General features: G+C 41.8%; 1 protein-coding gene across 2 annotated transcripts in view; it reads left to right on the top strand.

Annotated features, from left to right (window-relative positions):
• The window catches only part of EGFLAM (EGF like, fibronectin type III and laminin G domains), a 211,400-nt gene that overhangs the window by 104,939 nt on the left and 86,384 nt on the right, over positions 1-20,077 (top strand). For both annotated transcript variants that reach the window (XM_003810957.7, XM_034960152.3), the window contains exon 6: positions 9,845-10,011. In XM_003810957.7, coding sequence (XP_003811005.2) covers positions 9,845-10,011 — 167 coding nt within the window. The remainder of the gene's footprint in view (positions 1-9,844; positions 10,012-20,077) is intronic.

Here is a 20,077-nt window from a genome sequence, read left to right as displayed (position 1 = left end):
CTCTCCTCGTCTAGTATCAAGACGTAGGGGAGGCAGTATCGATGGATTGCGTAACACACAGGCTCTGGGCTGGACTCCCTAGTGCAAACCTTGTCTCTACCACTTCTAAGCTGTGTGATCTTTGGTGGGTTATTTAACTTCTCTGGCCTCAGACAACAGAATGGGGATAATAATTTACTTGCCTCATGGGGTTATTATGAAATTACATGAGTTGACATGCATAAAATGCCTAGAACAGCACCTAGCCCTTAGTAAGTGCTCAATCAATGCAAACTATTCCTATATGGCTTACTCGATGGGTCTTTTCTGCTTTCCTACATAGCCTGCTTCTTCCTGGCTACAAGTGTGTTTTGAAATTATTTATTTATTGATTTATTTATTTTTGAGATAGAATCTAGTCTCACTGTGTCACTTAGGCTGGAGTGCAGCGGTGTGATCTCGGCTCACTGCAACCTCCACTTCCCAGGTTCAAGCAATCCTCCTACCTCAGCCTCCCGAGTAGCTAGGATTACAGGCATGTGCCACCACGCCCAGCTAATTTTTTTTTGTATTTTTGGTAGACATGGGGTTTCACCACGTTAGCCAGGCTGGTCTTGAACTCCTGAACTCAAGTGATCCACCCACCTCAGCCTCCCAAAGTGCTGTGATTGTAGGCATGAGCCACCGCACCCTCCCTGGCCACAAGTCTTTATGCTTGCTATCCTGTCAGGACAGCTATTCTACCTCCTTACTTAGCTTACTCTTGTTCATCCTTCAGGACTCCTCTTTAAGTGTCACTTCCTCCAGGAAGCCCTGCCTGACTACGTTCCTCTACTCCCAGATTAGGTTAGCTATACCTCCAACATTTACTTGCAATACTCAGCACACTTGTAGTTAATTACTTCTTCAAGATCTGTCTTCCTCTTGGAACATGAATGCAACGTCTACCTTGCTCCTTTGTGTGGAATATAGGACATAGCACTGTGAACACACCACATGTCAAATAGGTGCTGGTAAGCATTTGGACACAGGCAGTCATGGGATTGATCTAGAGCAGGGGTGTCCAATTTTTTGGCTTCCCTGGGCCACATTGGAAGAGGAAGAATTGTCTTGGGCCACACGTAAAACACACTAACGATAGCTGATGAACTTAAAAAAAAAAAATCACCTCATAGTGTGTGAAGAAAGTTTACAAATTTATTTTGGGCCACATTCAAAGCTGTCCTAGGCCACATGTGGCCCTCAAACAGTGAGTTGGACAAGCTTGATCTAGAGGATGCCAGCAACTAGCTGGATCCCTGAGCAAGCTGCTTAGTCCTGCTAAGCCTTACTTTCCTCTGCTGTAAAATACGGATGGTAATAGTGGCTACCTCAGAAGGGTTGCAGAGATGAACAGGTCTGTACAGCACTTAGAAGAATGGCTCATGGAGGATTTTTGATGTTTTTTTTTTTTAACTTGAGCCACATGCAAATATATTTTCACACTAGCGGTTACTTATTTTTGAGTAAATAATGTAAAAAGCATTACCCACAAGTAATTCAATGAATCCTTTACCACCAATATCAGAGGCCACAACAGTAACCAACATCTGACCTCACCCACTACAGAAATAAAAACCATACAAAAGCCAACAAGGATCTGCACATATGCATCCCCCGACCCCCTCAATGCCCCACTTCAATCCCAACTGAAAGTTTATTTATTGCTATCATTTTCTCATCATAAAAGTAATCTCAAGATGTGGTAAAGCTTCAAATAATACCTAAATGGATATGACTAACCTGAAAGATCCTACTGTGATTTTATTTCATGTGGAATGCAAATTCATGTCTTAGAGCTCGTCATCGTAACTAAGTGAACTGCCACCATTCTTCATAGCATTTTACTGGAATATATGGCAAAACTTGGACATATGACTGCAATATTTAAGAGTGATGTAGTCTGGTGTTGGCTTGCTAGCCCCCAAAAGTTAGAATTGAAAATATTTAAAGAATTATTATACAGTTAATTTTGGGAGGAAATGGGAAAAATCAACCCTCCCTAATCTCCCTTTCTTTTCAAAAAAAAGTGTTAGCAGTTTTGCTATTTAAGTATGAGCTTTCATTACCATCAGCAATAGAATTAGATATAAGCAAGAATGAGCTTGCTTGGATGTCAGCTGGGATTTCATATGATAGGCGACAAGTGCTGCTTCACAAAGAATTCTTTTCCTTACCTTTAGTTTTGAAACTGAAAATCTCAGAGCCACCTTCTAGACTGGCGCCTGGTCCTAGAAATTCCAGAAGCTGTCAAGTCCCTTTGCTCAGGCCCTAATGGAAGGGCTACTCTAAAGGATTTAAAGAAGTCCGGCCTGTAGTTTGGCAAATTGATCCCGTAAAGCTTCAATTCCTCCTACCCTAAACATTCCTGATATAATTCCTGCTTAGACTGATGGCAATTGACATACATTGAATTATGAAACAGCTTTGGGAGCCATTTGTAAACTGTAAAGTGTGTCCTCCTATTGCCCCACCTGGGACTAATTGCCAGGTGAGTTTATCATAACCCCATTGTATCCATCTGTTTGTCATTTGGTTAGGTTAAACCAATTTGTAAATAAAGAAGGCTGAAAGCCGAAGGTTAAATAATACATCTTTTTTTTTTTTCCATCTTTGACTACTGAGTGGTTTTGGACCTTTCTCTGTAATTCATTTAGTGTAGAGCAAATCCTGCATAAAACCAGTATGTAAAATTGACTGATTCGGAGGCTCTTCTGAGCATGAGGTTTCCTCTCACCCCTGTTGTGTTTGCCCTGGGTAATGTATGGGATCACATCTCTTCTCTTAGAGCAGGGTGTTTAACTGGCAGTCCATAGATCCCAAGGGTTTCCTGGATAGAATTCAGGAAATATAATTCAAGGGGTCCCTGGACTTGGATTGGAAAAAAAATTATATCCCTAGTTTTATAATGGAAATTTAGCATTTTCTTCAAAAATGAATGTACACAACAAATCACAATGGTATTAACAATTCTTGTGACCCTGTCAACATTAGAATCACAAGTATTTTCTTATCTGGTTACAATGGTTGCACATATCTCAAAATACCAGTTATGTTTATCACTACTTTGAAATTAGCATAGTTACTAAATCCATTGCTAGGTTTTTAATTTAATGTATTAATAAAGTATATTATTTCATGATTTTTATTATTTTGATGATTCTTTTCAATATAATTGATTTCCTTTGTGAACCTATATATTTGATGCCTTTAAAAACATCATTCCGAGAAGGGGTTCATAGGCTTCATTGGACTGTCAAAGTGGCACAAGCCAAGTTAAACCATGCTGTTGTCTTAGATCAGGGGTTGCTAAACTTTTTCTCACAGGATCAGATAGTAAATATTCTGTGCTTTGCCAGCTGTATGAACTCTGTCTGAACTGCTCAACTCTGCCACTGTAGTAGGAAAGCAGCCATAAACAGTACCTAAATGGGTGTGGTTAAACAGTACCTAAATGGGTGTGGTTAAACAGTACCTGAGTGGGTGAGGTTAAACAGTACCTAAATGGGTGTCGTTGTGTTCAGTAAAACTTTATTTACTAAGACTGGCAGCTGGCTGAAATTTGCAAACCCTGATTTAAGGCATCATGCTATTTCTAAGTTGAATTCTGAAGATATTTTAATTCAGCTCAATCACCCTTTATTGGATACCTCCTATGAGCATATGTTCATACAAACATGTATGTATGGAGTATCTCATGTGAAAAACATGCAAGAGATTTAGGGATGAATAAATAAGCTGTAGACTCCACCCTTGGACAGTCTACTGGGGAATGCAGATGGACAGTGTTCAGAGGAGTAGTGAGTGTTGTAGGCAGGCATGGCGATCAGGAACCTGGAGAAACATAAGCTTGATCTGACCTAGTTTTGAAGGAAAGAAGGCTTCTTAAGGGAGCAAAGCAGGACACATCAGAGATTACCAGGCAAAAGGGGAGGGAGGAAGCAACATGAAAGGCTTAGACTGAGGAAGCCACTTAAGCAATGGCTTGGAGGCAAGAAGAAAATGTTCCTGGAATTGCTTAGAAAGCCTGGAGCTCTGTGGGGTGAGAGATGGGTCGGTGAGGGTCATACCAAAAAAAGGCCTTATAAAGGAGCCCATATATATCCTGAAGGGAATAGGGAGCTATGGAAAGTTGTAAGCAGGAAAGAGACTGGTAGCATTCCCGTCTTTGAAAGATCATGCAGACATCTCAAGGAACACGTAGATGAAGAAGACAAAGTCACCATGCTTAATGAGCTCCCAGCCCAGGAGGAAAGACAGAAGTCTAAAATTATACTGGAAGGTGATCTAATCAGTGTGATAGTAGAATCAGATTCAAGGCATGGGATTGTCTGGAGGAAAGTCTTTTTAATTCTGTTTATGAGATGATGTTTAGAAGGAATAATGTGAGAGAAAATACTTAGGGAGGGAGCCATCAAGTAACCCAGCGTCCTCCAGAAAGCATCCCATTGTGGGTTGGTAGGTTTGATGTGGAAAGAAGGAGGCCACAGGTGTCTGTCTGTGCTGGAATTAGGCTTCTGGTCCCCTCCCTCTAAGGCCAGTAGAGTGGCCTCTATGGTCAAGGCTATTCTGGATGTTCTATTGTATCCCCTAGAGGACAGTTGGCTGCTCCAACAAATTCCACTCTCAAAAGTATTTTCCTAGCAGGATTTAACCAGTTTTAGCCATTTCCTAGTTAACGTCCATGACATGCTTTAGCTTCACTCTTCATCTCAGCTCCGTCTTTCTGGAACAGGATTTCTCAAACTGAGAGGTGAAATAGAATAGAAAAGAGAATACCACAGGCTCTCACGCATAGTAAAAAGGAGAATTGGTTTGTGAAACTTGTTTCAGGTGTATGTATGTGTGTGTGGTGTTTACTGGGTCACAATGTCCAGTGTATATCTTACCGTGGATCATTCAAAAACACAGCTCTGATAAGTGATGAATCCAGAGCATATTTGAGGTTGAACAGGCTTCATTTGCCACGTGTTGGTGTTGAATTCAAGTTCAAGAAACAGATTCCTCTCAGGGGCTAATGACACCTGCTTTATTTTTGAAATTGTAGAATTGGAAATGCCATCTAAGGTATTCTAGGGGGAAAAGTTCAGTGCAGTGTGTTTCAAATTATGGGCCACAGCACTTCAGTGAGTGGCAAGATCAATTTAATGGTCTTTTACCAGCATTTTGTTTTTTAAAAGGAGAAGTAGAAAAGAAAGGAAAAGGAGAGAAAGAAAGGAGAAACATGAATAAGGTAGTAAAGCTAAGTATTTTTTCTTGAAACTTTTTTCAGCTTTGTATTCATATATAATATACATATTTATGTGCATAGGTATATTTACTATGGAAAAATGTTTACTTACTGTGAGTCAAGGTCAGAGATACTGAATTAAGTAGCTCCCACCCTGATCAGGAAGTCACTTGTTACATTATGATCCCTGATTGAGGACCACCCAGTTTTGCTTTAATATAGTCAACGAGGCCCAGTTCATCCCTTCCAAGGCAGTCAGCTTCATTGTCTGTCATTCCTAATTGACATCAAAAGGTTTTCCTGCCATTGGCTTCTCTGTAAGAAACCACTGGGCCTCTTAGTCCAACATGGAAAACACAGAAGCTTTCCACGCCATCTTTATTTGTCTGTCTCTTATGTAAAGACACCACCCTATCCTCACTAAGTTTCCTCCACCTAAGCCAGCAGTACCCACTCTTTGGATCCTGCATCAAGCGGAGATGGGTCTAGAGCAACTTCTGCCCAGTGATCAATGTAGAGAACCATGTCTTCCTAGGATATGGATTCTGGGACTTAGACTTCCCTCAGGATTCTAGTTCACAGTGACCTATTCAAATACAGTTCTTCAAATGTGCTATTTTGCGCTGGCTTCCTACTGGTCCTTAGAGGTGCTGTTTCTGCACTGATGCTCAGATGTATTTTATCCCCAGCTTATTAGGTTATAAACTCCCTGAAAATGGAACTGTGCTTACACTTCCTTGGAGCCTCCTGGAATATAACTTTTGTGATGGGTGCCTGGTTGATAATCATTCATCATTTGCCAATGGACTAGCCCATGGCAGCCACCTATGGGGTTTGATAGTATCAAGAAAAGTGATTGTTCACTAAGATTGAGATTGGCAATGGGCAAGGTAGTCAAAACACCACAAGAAAGAATTAAAACAGAAAGGTATACCACCCAGTGGTTCTGTGACTTTGGGTAAATTATTTTCCTTCAGTGACCATGTAGGTAGAATGAGAGACTGGATCAGATCAGTGACTCTCAAAGCTTTTGGGATCATTATTTTATCTTTGAGAATCTAATAAAAGTGAAGGACCCTTTACTTAGAAAAATGAAATGTGTTCATGTATAAAATCCTGCATACAATTTCTAAGAGTCCTCAGACACTTGGACCAAATGATCTCTAAGATTTCACCCAGCCCTGATAGCCAGGCTGGATTCTAACAATGCCAATGGTAAGTGGCAAAATGAACCAGTTAGTGAGCCCTGATTAAGTGAATTGATGAATTGGGTTTTGAGTACCCACTGCTGGCCGCATTCTCTATTCCCCACCTGAATTCACCTGCCCAGCAACCTTCCAAAGCTGAGCCACTGATCTCCTGAGGTATAGGGTGCCTGGCCCAACCCTATCTCACTACTTGGCAAAATGCTTGCAGTGTATGCCCTGCTGGTGGCTGCCCATGTTTTTGTTGTTGTTGTTTTTGAGACAGGGTCTCATTTTGTCACTAAGCTGGAGTACATTGGTGCAATCACAGCTCGCAGCAGCCTCAACCTCCCAAGCTCAAGAAATCCTCCCACCCCAGACTTTTTTTTTTTTTAAGTTTTTTGCAGAGACAAGGTCTTACTATGTTGCCCAGGCTGGTCTTGAACTACTGGGCTCAAGCAATCCACCCACCTCAGCCTCCTTAGTAGCTGAGATTATAGGCATGCACCACCATGCTGGCTAATTTTTTTTTTTATTAAACATAGTGAGACGAGGTCTCACTATGTTGCCCAGACTGGTCTTGAACCCCTGGGCTCAAGCTATCCTCCCACCTCGGCCTTCCAAAGTGCTGGGATTACAGGCTTGAGCCACCGCACCAGATGGCCAGATGTTCTTCTGTTCCTGTGGGGTGGCAGCCCATTCTCAGTCAACTTCTCACCCTCTGGCCTTTTCATTGTTGAATACATTGCCAAGATAGTGTTGCTATGGTGATCTGACCAACAACTTTGTAGTTAGGATAAAGTGATTTTCTTCAGTCGAAAAAAAGATAAAGGTGTTTTGGAGGATGATTTAAGACAATATTTTTGCCTGGTCATCTCTTTCTCAGCCTCACCTTTGTACTTTTGTACCTGAAGAGACTCTAAAAACACTTAAACAAAAAACTCTTGACAAAATCAGAGGCAAAATGTTAAAGGTTTTGAACTGGCATTCAATCTGCATGAGCTTGTCTCTCTCACTCTATAGAATAAAAATAAATGTTAATGATTTCAATCTCTTATTTGCTGGAAATAAGAGTTTTTCTTTTCTGCATTAAATGGACAACATGTACAAAATCATCTTTTTGTTTTGCTGTAGTTTTTACATAAAGATTGTTGCAGGTCTTTGCAGGTAGTCCTCGGTAAATAACAGCAGACTGTGAGAATAGATATGGGTTATTTCCTCTATAAATATCACAAGGGAAGCTTAGCAAAGGATAGCAGAGAGTTTCATCTAAAGATCACATCTTTTCTGACTTTACTTTTAGGTATCCCCTGTGGTTTTCCTCTGCAAAGTGATTTTGTTCTAATTTGAGTTTGTAAATGTGTTTCCTTCCACTCACCGAGGTTTTCTCTTCGATGATAAAGTTAGTTTACATGAGAATTCCATCTTTGGGGAAAGAGTATCAGGAAAGAGAAACCAGCCCTGCTTCCTCCATGGGCATACCCTGTGAACTGTGCTTTTCCAAACATGTTAACACACTACCCCCAGCTTGGTGAGCTTGAGGAAGCATCATTTACTGGGCATAAGGACTCCATCTGGCTTTCAATCATTCCTGCTAATGAAAAACTGGGCGAGCTCACATTAAGGAAATCCGCTGTTCACCCCGGCATCTTCTTTTAGCAAAATGAGTCTCTATTTCCTTGCCTGGTAAGTTGCTCCTCAAAGACAAACAGAACTTTTTTGTTTCCTGCCTTCCTCTAAATATCTGTGAGCAGAGGTGTTTAACAACAGAACACCTGAGAGGTGGCCAGGGAGCAAGCAAAGGGATGGGGAATCGTCTGCCGCCCACCGTCACTCCAGCTTTTCATCCAGTATTAAGGGTCTTGTAAATCTAACCTCATCCTACCAATCCAAGTGGGCCTCACCATTTATCAGCTATGTGACCTTGGGCAAGTTACTTACCCGTTCAGTGCCTTAGTTCCCTTCTCTGTCAAAGAAAAAAAAAAGGTGGAGTGTTTAATATTAGTACCTACCGCATAGGGCATTTGTGAGAAGTAAATGAGTTAAGGTATTAGAATGGTGCTTGGTAGATGGAAAGCCCTTGACGTTATTAGCCATTAACACAAAGCCTCTCCTCCCCTTAGGCCATTCACGCTGTCCGCAGGCCATGCACAATTATTTCCAACTTTTATCTTGTAGTTCTTATTACCTGGAATGTTCTTTTTTTCTCCCCTCCAGCTAGGATGTCCACATAGAGCAGTGCTATCCAGTAGAAATACAAGGCAAGCCTATTTGAAACTTTACGTTCTCTAAGAGTGGCATTTAAAGGGCAAGAAGAAAGAAATGAAATTAATTTCAGTAATATATTTTAACCCACTGTATCCAAAATATACTCATTTGAACATATAACCCATATAAAAACTATTGAGATATTTCACATTCTTTTTTATTTTTCTTTAAAATCCAGTGTACATTTTACACTATAGCACATCTCAATTCAGACACATTTGAAGTGCTGACTGACTACCACATAGGGTAGTGGTACCATATTGGATCATGCAGGTATAGAGTAAGCAGGCAGCTATAAGTTACTAGTTCTGTGAAGAAGTCCCTTGAATAATGTCTGGTATCTGCTGAGTGTTTACAATTTGATGCCAGGTACTAGGCTGGAGATATATATCTTATTTAATCTTTATGGCAGTCCTCTTAGGTAGGTCCTTTTGTTATTCTCATTTTACAGATGGGAAAACTGAGTCTTAAAGGAATTAAGTAGCAGCTAGTAAGTAGGAGAGTCAGGATTTGAACTCCAGAGCTCATCCTCCCGCCTTCTGTGTATTACCTCCCAGATGGGAGCTCTAAGCAAAGGTCTGCCTTCTCTGAAGGGCCCTCCAAAGGACATGTAAAAATTCAGCACATTGGCGTAGCTGTATAATTCGTTAAGACTAAGAATGTCCGTGAACAGATTCTTCTTGGGTTTTCCCATGACAATTCATGCAATTAGTCACCCTATAAAACTTATATTTATTTTGTGAACAGATTGTGAATAGACGGAATCTGTGTTCTTCTGACCTCTGGGGATGGAGACTGCCAAAGGGAGGACTGTTTGTGAACGTCTGGAAGGCAGAGTCCTTGAAAGTGAATTCCTATGTGAAGATCTTTTCATCATAGTGAGGGCCTTGCAAGGAAAAACGGATGGTCTTTAAGTAGTGTTTACAACTGACCCTAAAAATAATCTACTTGTTTTTATCGGCAGGGACTTGCAAATGATGACTTGTGATTTCAAATCAGGATTACTTTCAGATAGGAAATGTTAACTTACTTTTACAAGTATTGCTTCCAGAGTTCAAATGCTGTTAGTTTACATAGCCAGCTAGCTTCCCTTCCCTCTGGTATTTCTGAACTACTGCTTCTTCTGTTTTTCTAATCAATAAAGGCCAGATTTCGACAAGAAGTGGACCTCAATCCATGAGCGGATCCAGATGGACTCCATGGTTATCAAGGGCCTCGATCCAGATACCAACTACCAGTTTGCCGTGAGGGCAATGAATTCCCATGGCCCCAGCCCCCGCAGCTGGCCCAGTGACATCATCCGGACCCTCTGTGAGTACCAGGGTCCTTCTGAGGGACCAAGGGAGCTGCATATCTGGGCTTGCCTCATGAAGACTCACTTGACCTGGATGCCGTGCAGAAGGACAGCCTGGAAAAGGGCTAACCCCAGGCTTTCCTCCTGTGGTTTTCCCAGCCCTTTGGAAGTTAGAGGCTGTCAACAGGGACACGGGCTGTTTCTATGTCCTGGAGGTCAGCAGAGGATTTATTTTTGCATCATCCTTGGGAAGTTTGAGGTCAGTTTTCTTTCACAGTCACACAACAGACCACATAGCAAAATGATATGCAGCCTTCCCCCTCCTTTTCATATTTTGAGAAAATGAGTTAATCTTAGAACCATAGGAGAAAAAACTAAGGCCCCTGGAGGCTTCGGCGTTCGTGTTCGCCTGAAAATAAAGGATATTCAAGCAACATCAACTCCTCTGAATGATGGTCGAGGAGTATCAAAGAAGTTGAGCGCTGACATGGAGCTGGGGCTGTAGCCAATGGTGTATGTTCTCATAGTGCCTAGGAACACTTGGGCCAGTGTTCATCAAATCACCTGGGGGTTTTGTTAAAGTCAGATTCTGTTTTTGGTCTGGGTTTTAACAAAATCCCCCACAATGCCAAGAACCATTCTTGGATTGGCAAAAGCTTAGAACACTTTGTCAAGTCCAGCCCATTTTAGACGTTTTTTGTATTTGGGGAGTGGAGGGTATATTTCCGTAAACTCAGAACCCTGTGTAGCAGGGAGAGCTGAGAATGAAAATGTTGGCACTTTTTTGTTTGAAGATTCTGATCTTTTCAGTGTTGCCAATACATTCCTCCGGTAGAGCCTGGCTGCTCCTTTGGGTCCTCTTTACCCAGAAAAGGTGCTGTCAGAAAGGAACCAGCACTGGTAACTGGCTTAACCAGCCAACATGAAGCCCTGTTTTTATTGGTTAGCAGAGCTGAATAATCTCCTCTCCTCACAAAGCACCCACACAGCTGACATCCAAGGCCACTGCTTTGTTCAGGGGTAGAGATTCAGGAGGTTCCCCAAATCTGAGGAATTTTGGCTCCTTTGAAAACAACCCCTACCCTGACCTTGAATGTCGGGTCGCCTTTTGTCAAATTAAATTGTTGGGTTATATAGGGAGGCTATACTCCAAAACACACACATGCGCACACACACATGCACACACATATGCACATGCTCATGCACCCATAAGTACTATTGATCACCCAGGAAAAAAAAATGTTTTCACTCTTCTTCTTTAGAATTTAGAAGCTTAAACTTCCCAGGCGCATTCCAAAGGCTGACGGCATTCTTCCTAGAAGAAATGTTGATGATTCTATTTAAAGGAAGGCCTTGTTTGATTAATCTTTGGCTGAACTTTGCGGAATAGCAGGAGCTAGGGGCCGACAGTACTTTGAAACACTGAGTTCGTCTTTTTGCACTACAAAGTGAGCAGCCACTTGGTGCTGTGTCCCCATCCACCCTCCCCATGGAACTCCTGCTCCCATTTCGTGAGCTGCTCCAGGCTCACCTCTTTCAGTCTGTCCCTTAGCTTTCCCTTCTCCATAGAGTCAAGAATGTAGAATAAAGATGAGATACAACAAGCACATGCTGATTTAGATGTACGCATAGAGACTGGAGTCAGGGAAGGATGGGTGGGTTGGGGCACCTCTCATACTGCTCCTGCTTCTTTTTTTTTTTTTTCTTGACTCGGAGACTCGCTCTGTCACCCAGGCTGGAGTGCAATGGTGTGATCTCGGCTCACTGCAACCTCCGCCTCCCAGGTTCAAGCAATTCTCCTGCCTCGGCCTTCCGAGTAGCTGGTATTGCAGGTGCCCACCACCATGCCTGGCTAATTTTTGTATTTTTAGTAGAGACGGGGTTTCACCACGTTGGCCAGGCTGGTCTCTTTGGCCAGGATGGTCTCGAACTCCTGACCTTGTGATCCACCCTCCTTGGCCTCCCAAAGTGCTGGGATTACAGGCATGAGCCATGACGCCCGGCCTCATACTGCTTCTTTTTTAACGGAAACACTGATCTGGTCTTAGAGTTTCTGATTATAATTTCCCCATTGCTGGATCCTGCTTTTCTGGATTGAGTGGATAAGTTATGTGAAAGTGTTTTACAGATCTGTGAGATTTTATTATAATTGGCCTGTTATGTGAAGTAAAATTTTAAAATTTCAAAGTAATTGTGGGTAGGGAAGGTGGACAAAACCATGCTAAGTCAATGAAAATTCTCTGTTATGAAACATTCTTAAATAGACATAATTTTACGCTTCTAGGTATACAGTTACTCAGATCAGAATAACAAAATTTATTAGATGACCTGTTTCATGAATACAAAAGCATGTGCTATAATTAGTATTTCAATCGTGGTTTTTCTCCTTGATCACTTCTGACATTTTGGAAAACCCTTTATTCTGGGATACATTTATATTTTTTATTTTGGTATTGGTTTAGACTATTATTTTGCTTCCAAAACATGATTTTCCCATACATAAAATTACCTAATTTTCAAATAGCACTATCTGAATTAAATTAAAACTGTTAAATTTTAATTTAACAAATTAACAAATTACTTCAAATTAATAAATTTCAAATAATACAAAATACTTCAAATTAATACATTTGAAGTATCAGAGCTACCATTGGGAAGATGTACTATGAGCCAGGCAATGTGCTGGGCACTTTACCTACAAAACCCATTTAATCCTCACAGAAACACTGTGCTGGAGGAATAGTGTCCCCTTTTTACAGATTAAAAAAAATGAGTTTTTGAAAGGTAATGTATTTTTGGCAAGGTTGATCATTGTAAAGGCAGGATTTGAACTTGGGTTTGGCTGACTGTGAAGCTGCTTCCCTGAGTGAGATGTATGTAGCTTCTAGTGTACCCATCACCCAAATAGTGACCATTGTACCTAAGAAGTAATTTTTCAGCCCCCACCTCCCTCCCAACCTCCCCGCTGCCTTTTGGAGTCCCCATTGTCTCTCATTTCCATCTTTATGTCCCCATGTACCAATTGTTTAGTTCCCACTTGTAAGTGAGAGCATGCAGTATTTGATTTTCTGTTTGTGAGTTATTTCACTTAGGATAATGACCTCCAGTTTCATTCATGTTGCTTAAAAGACGTGAGTTTGTTCTTTGTTATGGCTGCATAATATTCTGTAGTGTATATATACCACATTTTCTTTATTCAGTCAACTTTTGATAGATACTTAGGTTGATTCTGTGACTTTGCTATTGTGAATAGTGCTTCATAAACATGCGAGTGCAAGAGTCTTTTTCATATAATGATTTCTTTTCTTTTGGGTACATGCCCAGTAGTGGGATTGCTGGCTCAGTGGTAGTTATATTTTTAGTTCTTTGAGAAGTCTCCATACTGTTTTCCATAGAGGTTGTACTAATTTGCATTCCCATGAACAGCGTATAAGCCTACCCTTTTCTCCACAGTCATGCCGACATCTGGTAGCAAAGTTGGCATCAAATCAAGTAAACATTCATGTAGATGGTGGGAAGTGGGAGGAGTGAGGATGGGATAAGCCCAGCGTGTAGAAATACCATACTGGCCTCACAAATTTATTCAGAGTAGGGTTTTTTTTGACTAGTCATTCTGATTGGTGTAAGATATCTCATTGTGGTTTTAATTTGCATTTCTCTGATGATTAGTGATGCTGACCACTTTTTCTTGAGTTTTTGGCCACTTGTATATCATTTTTTGAGAAATGTCTGTTCATGCTGTAACCACCCAACAGTTCACCTTACCCGCTGCCTAGACAGAGCCTATTTATCAAGACAGGGGAATTGCAATGGAGAAAGAATCATTCACACAAAGCCAGCTATGCAGGAGATCAGATTTTATTACTGCACAATCAGTCTCCCTGAGCATTCGGGGATCAGAATTTTTAAAGATAATTTGTTGGGTAGGGGCTTGGGAAATGTGGAGTGCTGATTGGTCAGGTTGGAGATGGACTCCTAGGGGGTCGAAGTGAGGTTTTCTTGCTGTCTTCTGTTCCTGGATGGGATCACAGAACTGGTTGAGCCAGATTACCGGTCTGGGTGGTGTCAGCCTATCCATACAGTAAAAGGTCTGCAAAATATCTCAAGCACTGATTTTAGGTATTACAATAGTGATGTTATCCCCAGGAGCAATTTGGGGAGGCTCAGACTCTTAGAGCCAGAGGCTGCATGATTCCTAAACCGTAATTTCTAATCCTGTAGCTAGTCTGTTAGTCCTACAAAGGCTGACTGGTCCCCAGTCAAGAAGGGGATCTTTATGGGAAAAGGCTGTTAGTTTTGTTTCAGAGTCAAACCATAAACTGAATTCCTTCCCAAGGTTAGTTCGGCCTACGCCCAGGAATGAATAAAGACAGCTTAAAGGTTAAAAGCAAGATGGAGTCAGTTAAGTCTGATCTCTTTCACTGTCATAATTTCCTCTGTTATAATTTTTGCAAAGGTGGTTTCATTGTCCTTTGCCCACTTTTTAATGGGGTTGTTTCTTGCTTGAGTTGACTTCCTTGTAGATTCTGGATATTAGTTCTTTTTCAGAGGCGTGATTTGAAAATACTTCTCCCATTTGGTAGATTGTCTGTTTACTCTGTTGTTTTCCTTTTTTTTTTTTTTTTTTGGCTGTGCAGAAACTTTTTAGTTTAAGTCCCATTTGTCTATTTTTGTTCTTGTTGCATTTGCTTTTGGTTTTAAAACTCATAAGGTATATTGCACATACAGAAATGTGGGTAAAACATATATGTGCACTGAAAGTCAACCCGTATATTTCGGTATAGCCCTAGTATTTTACAGCTGGCAGCCCATTAGATTAGTTAGACCCAAACCAAGACATAGAAATGTTTTGAACACGACTCTCCACTTGTGAGGTCAGAATTTCCACATGTCGGGCTTACCCCATTCTCGTCCCTCTCACTCCTCTCTGTCTCCATGAATATTGGCTTGATTTAATGCCCACTTTGCTCCTTGAACAGCCACCTTCACAACACAATGTTCAAGGAGATCCTTGAGGCTAAGTGCCCAGTGGGAACCTTGAGATCCCACCAAGGACACAGGCCACTCCCTGGGGTCCTCTGTGGCCTGTTTATCTTAGGGCTAAACTCTTTTGTAAGAAAAGATAACACTTCAGTCCTACTAACTGGGGAAGCTTTCACTTCCCACTGGGCCTATTAATGCCAGACACTATTAGCAACTTAATTGCTTAATGGGGCAATTGGAAGATCTTAGTTGCTCTTGTGCTGGTAGTTAATGAAAGCCAGGGCCCAGTGTTTTCATTAACTGGCACTTAGCTGAAGTGAGAAAGGAGGATGGTGTTGGTGGTTCCACTGCAATGTTGAGAAGTTCGTGCAGTGTCCACATCTAATTCCAGCTCCACAACATTATAAGTAGAACAGGAAGAAAAAAAAATGACTTTAGTGTCTAGGTCCTCTAATGAGAGCTAGGATCATTTTGGTGACCTTGAATAATAATGGTGCATCTACATGTACTTCTGTCTTCTCCTGGGAGGCGTTCCACACAAATCAGCACCTGTTTTGTTTCCAAGAGGAAATTCAAAGAAGACCCAAATCATGATCTCTCATCCCTTATCCCCATCCTGCTGTATTTTTTTTTTTCCCTGCAAGAAAGAAACACCAGCAGCATTATAGTTTCCTTTTGACCTGGTAAATCAGGCAGTTGGAGTGCAGAACTGGGGGCTTTGTAAAAAATGTATTCACCGCATCCACTGGCCACCAACTACTGAGCTTGAAGCTTAATGAGTACATTCTTTCATCAAGTAGAATGAAAGCCAGTAAAAAGGACATGAATGGTAAATAATAGAAATGGCAGAAGTAAAAAAGTCACTTGCCTTTCTTCTTTTTTCCAAAAACGGGAATTTAATTAAAAATAAGTTACATGTGTAATCAACTCTAGGATTATATAACTTCCCCTAGGAATAGAACTTGGTCTTAACCACCAAAACCACTTAATTTCTAGGATACTATCCTCATGATATGAGCAGAGAAAGAACAAATACATTCTTCACTGAAGTGAATTGGTGTCCTTAGATCAGTTCCTAGTAGATGATACTGTTTCCGTTCCTAGCAAAAGCCGTTTTGCTCTTTTCTGTTTCAGAACTTTGGCACCTGCTGTTTCCTGGGCTTTGAACTCTCTTCCCTCAGCTCTTTCTATGATCATGCCACCAGCCTCCTCCCTTTCTCCTTTCAGATCCTAGCTCAAATGTCACTTTCTCAGATAGGCTTCTGGTTTTCTTGAGACAGGGTCTTGGAGTGCAGTGCCGTGATCTCAGTTCACTGCAACCTCCCCCTCCCGGGCTCAAGTGATCCTCCCACCTCAGCCTCCTGAGTAGCTGGGACTATAGGCACATACCATCACGCCTGAGTAATTTTTGTATTTTTTGTAGAGACAAGGTTTCACCATGTTGCCCAGGCTGGTCTCGAACTCCTGGGCTCAAGCGATCTGCCTGCCTTGGCTCCCAAAGTGCTGAGATTACAGTCCTGAGCCCCTGTGCTCGACCCCAGGCTTCTGTGATCTCAGCCTAATGCCCTGCTTTATTTTCTCCATAGCACTTTCACTGTCTGAATCTATATTATGCATCGTATTGTCTGTCTGTATCTCCTCTCTAGGATAAGGTCCATATTGGAGCTGGAATAACTTGTTCAATGTTGTGTTCTCTTTTTTTTTTTGAGACAGAGTCTCGCTCTGTCACCCAGGCTGGAGTGCAGTTGTGCAATCTCAGTTCACTGCAACCTCAGTTCACTGCAACCTCCGCCCCCCAGGTTCAAGCGCTTCTCCTGCCTCAGCCTCCCGAGTAGCTGGGATTACAAGCACCTGCCACCATGCCCTGCTAATTTTTTTATTTTTATTTTTAGTAGAGATGAGGTTTCACCATGTTGGCCAGGGTGGTCTGGAGCTCCTGACCTCAGGTGATCCTCCTGCCTCCGCCTCCCAAAGTGCTGGGATTACAGGCGTGAGCCACCACTCCCAGCCATCGAATGTTGTGTTCTCAACACCCTATGCAAGGTCTGCACTCAATAAGTATTTATTGAGTATGTAAATGAGTGAATGTGACTTAACAAGCTAAGAGTCTGTGACTACTTTGGTGATTGGATAACTCCCTACTGCTACTGTATGGGAAATTCAAAGACAAGATGAAAGGAAACAGTTGTTCTAGAAACCCACATAGGCCAAAAGTGAATTTCCCATTGGCAAGGTTCGTAGGCAAAAGTGAACTCCCAGAATTGCAATGTGGTATAAATAAGGAAAAGGTAAACAAATAGAGTAAAAGAGGGAGGAAGGAAAGAAGGAAGGAAGAGAGCAAACCCAGTGAATTTAAATTCAAGGCTGTAAGGATGAGATTCTAATGCTAAAAAGAGTACAGTTTGCTGATAGGGGGGTGATGAAAGGAGAGACATTTTCTAACCCTCTTTCAAATCAAGCCCTCATTTTACCCCTGGGTTCTTACTTGATCATTATAATAAGCATTAACATTTCTAGACTACCTTTTCCTCCTTTTCCTAATAAGGCTAATTATGGTCTCAGATCCTCAGAGATTACATAGAGAAGTATGAGAGATGTTTTGTTTTGGTTTGGTTTTTGCCATACTGTTCTCCCCATAATCTGTTTTCTTCTACAGTTTCAGAAACATACTCTTCCACTGAGCTGAGACAAACTCCCTCTGGCTCAAATCAGATTTCTACAATAAATCTGATTCCATGCTGTTCCCCAGCACCCTCCCATCTCACCCCTCTTTTCTTCTCTACACCTTCCTGCTTGCTTAGTACAGCTGTCGTTGGTTGTGTAAACCCGTTGTCCCATAAGTGTCTGTGTGTGAGTCTGGCTTTTGCCCAGTTTTGCTCTGAGATTTGGGCCGCTGTGTTTTTCATTGCCCATCTGCCTGGAGACCAGTTACAGCATGCGAGGATCCCGGGGTACATGTTGCCATAGAGCCACAGAATAGATTTCCCTTATCCCTGTTCGCAAATGAGGACTCTTCTTTGGCGGCAATGCCCCTGAATAGGCTGCAGCAGTGAGCAGAGAGGAAGCAATGGAGACAGAAGGTAGTGGCATGTTCTGGGGATGGCTACGAAGCAATCAGGAAGTGCTCCAAAGTCCCTGTGACTTATTAGCACTCTCTAGCAGCTTCCTTACAGCTGCAGCCTCTTTCAATCCATGCCTATGAAAGTTCTTGCCAACCTTTACACTATTCACTGCCCCCAAGCATCTGTACCTTTGAACAGAGCAGAATCTGGCCGGCAAGTCTGGGTCTGAGGTCCAGGAAAACTGTCCTCTTACTACCTTGCTGTGGGACCTCCTCAGAAAAGACACTTAGTATCTCTGGGTCTCAGCTTCCTCATCTCTAAAATGGGTACAGTAATCCTGAGACAGGTGATATTTTCTACTTCTCAGGGTTATTTTAAGAAAACACAAGTGGAACAGAGGTTAAGGTATCTGACCACTCTTCAAGATGAAGATGTTAATAGATGTTCCCTCCATGCATAGTTACTAAAGGATGGTGTAGCTGACAGGGGCAGCCACTGGGGGTTCTGTAGCTTTTTCGTTAGACTCCAGGCCCTGAGCTCTGTTCTGGGAATGGGAAGACATCAGAATGCCAGAATTCAGAAACAGAAGTACAAGAACAAAAAGTTTCCTCACTGGGAAGTGGAAGAATGGAGGAAGCCCTCTGAGTGAGGTTCAACGGAATCATTAGGATGGGACTTTGTTGTGTCGGGGAGGGAAGACTTTCCCTTTACCCACAGAGGGGTTAATAACTGAGTGTATGAAATAAACGGACAGCAGGCAGATTAAGAGGAGAAAAGGTACACACATTTTTTATATGCACAGGGGGCATCCAAGGAAAAAAAGTGAATACCCCCAAACCCAGTGGGATCTAGAAGCTTATAGACAGGGGAGGAAGGACGCAGAGAACACAGGAGAGAGTAAATGATGCATGGAACCTCCAAAGAATAGGTGACAGATAGCCCATGACAGTCTGTCTGGGTGTGGTGTTAACCCCTAGTCTCCCCTCCTGAGATAGGAGTTAATCTTCCCTGGTAATGAGATTCCGGGGAGGGGATCCGTTGGGAGTTGCATTCCTTTTGGAGGATCAGTCTTCAGGCAGATAAGAGAAGTTCAGAGAAAGCCCCTCCCTGAATGTGCTGCTCCCCGGGTGCCCTCAGTGTGAAGCAATCAGCACAGCAAAGCGGCTTGTGTTGGGGGGACATTTCCTGAACTCCTTCAGTTGGCTGCTTAGATTTAAAAGACTGCAGTGATCAGATGTCAGAGAATTAAAACTGCAAGTCACAAGCTCTGATAACAATAAAATTTCATGTCTCTTACCACTTAAGCACATTCTAGACTCAGGCAAAAGGAAAAAAAAAAAAAAAGAAGAAAAGCTCTAGAGTTACAGTATCATGCTGCTAGCTTTGTTTGCTTTTAGTCTTCCCAAAAATAACCATTTACTGAGACAATGGTCAGCAAATTTTTCTATAAAGGGCAAGATAATAAATATTTTAGGATTTTTAGGCCAACTTTGTTGTCATAGCAGGAAAGCAGTCATACAATAAATAATTATACATGGCTGTATTCCAATAAAACTATTTATGCACACTGAGATTTGAATTTAAGTTTTATGTGTCACAAGAAATTATTATTCTTAAACTTTTTCCCCAGCCCCTAAAAATGTAAAAACCATTGTTACAGCAGGCTGGATTTGGCCCATGGGCCACAGTTTGCTGACCTCTGTACTATACTGTTTGGGCATTTTTCCTTAAATTTTCAAGAAATTTGTCAGGAAATCTGGTAAATCCCCTTTTAGATAGCAATTTTGTCAAGCTTTTAAGGAATCAATTAGCACATACTAATGAACTTGTTCCTTTGATAGAGCTTTCTGTGATTTAATTTTCACATACATGTTCTTAAAGAAGAGACCTGGAGAGCCTGCAATCCAACTGCTTTGGAACAGGTTTGTGCTGGTGACATTGGAGAAAGACAAAAAGCAAACTGAGGAAGAGGTTCCTTTGCTAGGCATTATTCCAGGAGCATGGGAAAGGCCAATACGTCAGTGAGCTTCATGGATTT

This window comes from Pan paniscus, chromosome 4, assembly GCF_029289425.2.
Source record: "Pan paniscus chromosome 4, NHGRI_mPanPan1-v2.0_pri, whole genome shotgun sequence".
Taxonomy (NCBI): domain Eukaryota; kingdom Metazoa; phylum Chordata; class Mammalia; order Primates; family Hominidae; genus Pan; species Pan paniscus.
The sequence above is the reverse complement of the archived record's forward strand: the minus strand, read 5'-3'. Positions and strand labels throughout refer to the sequence as shown.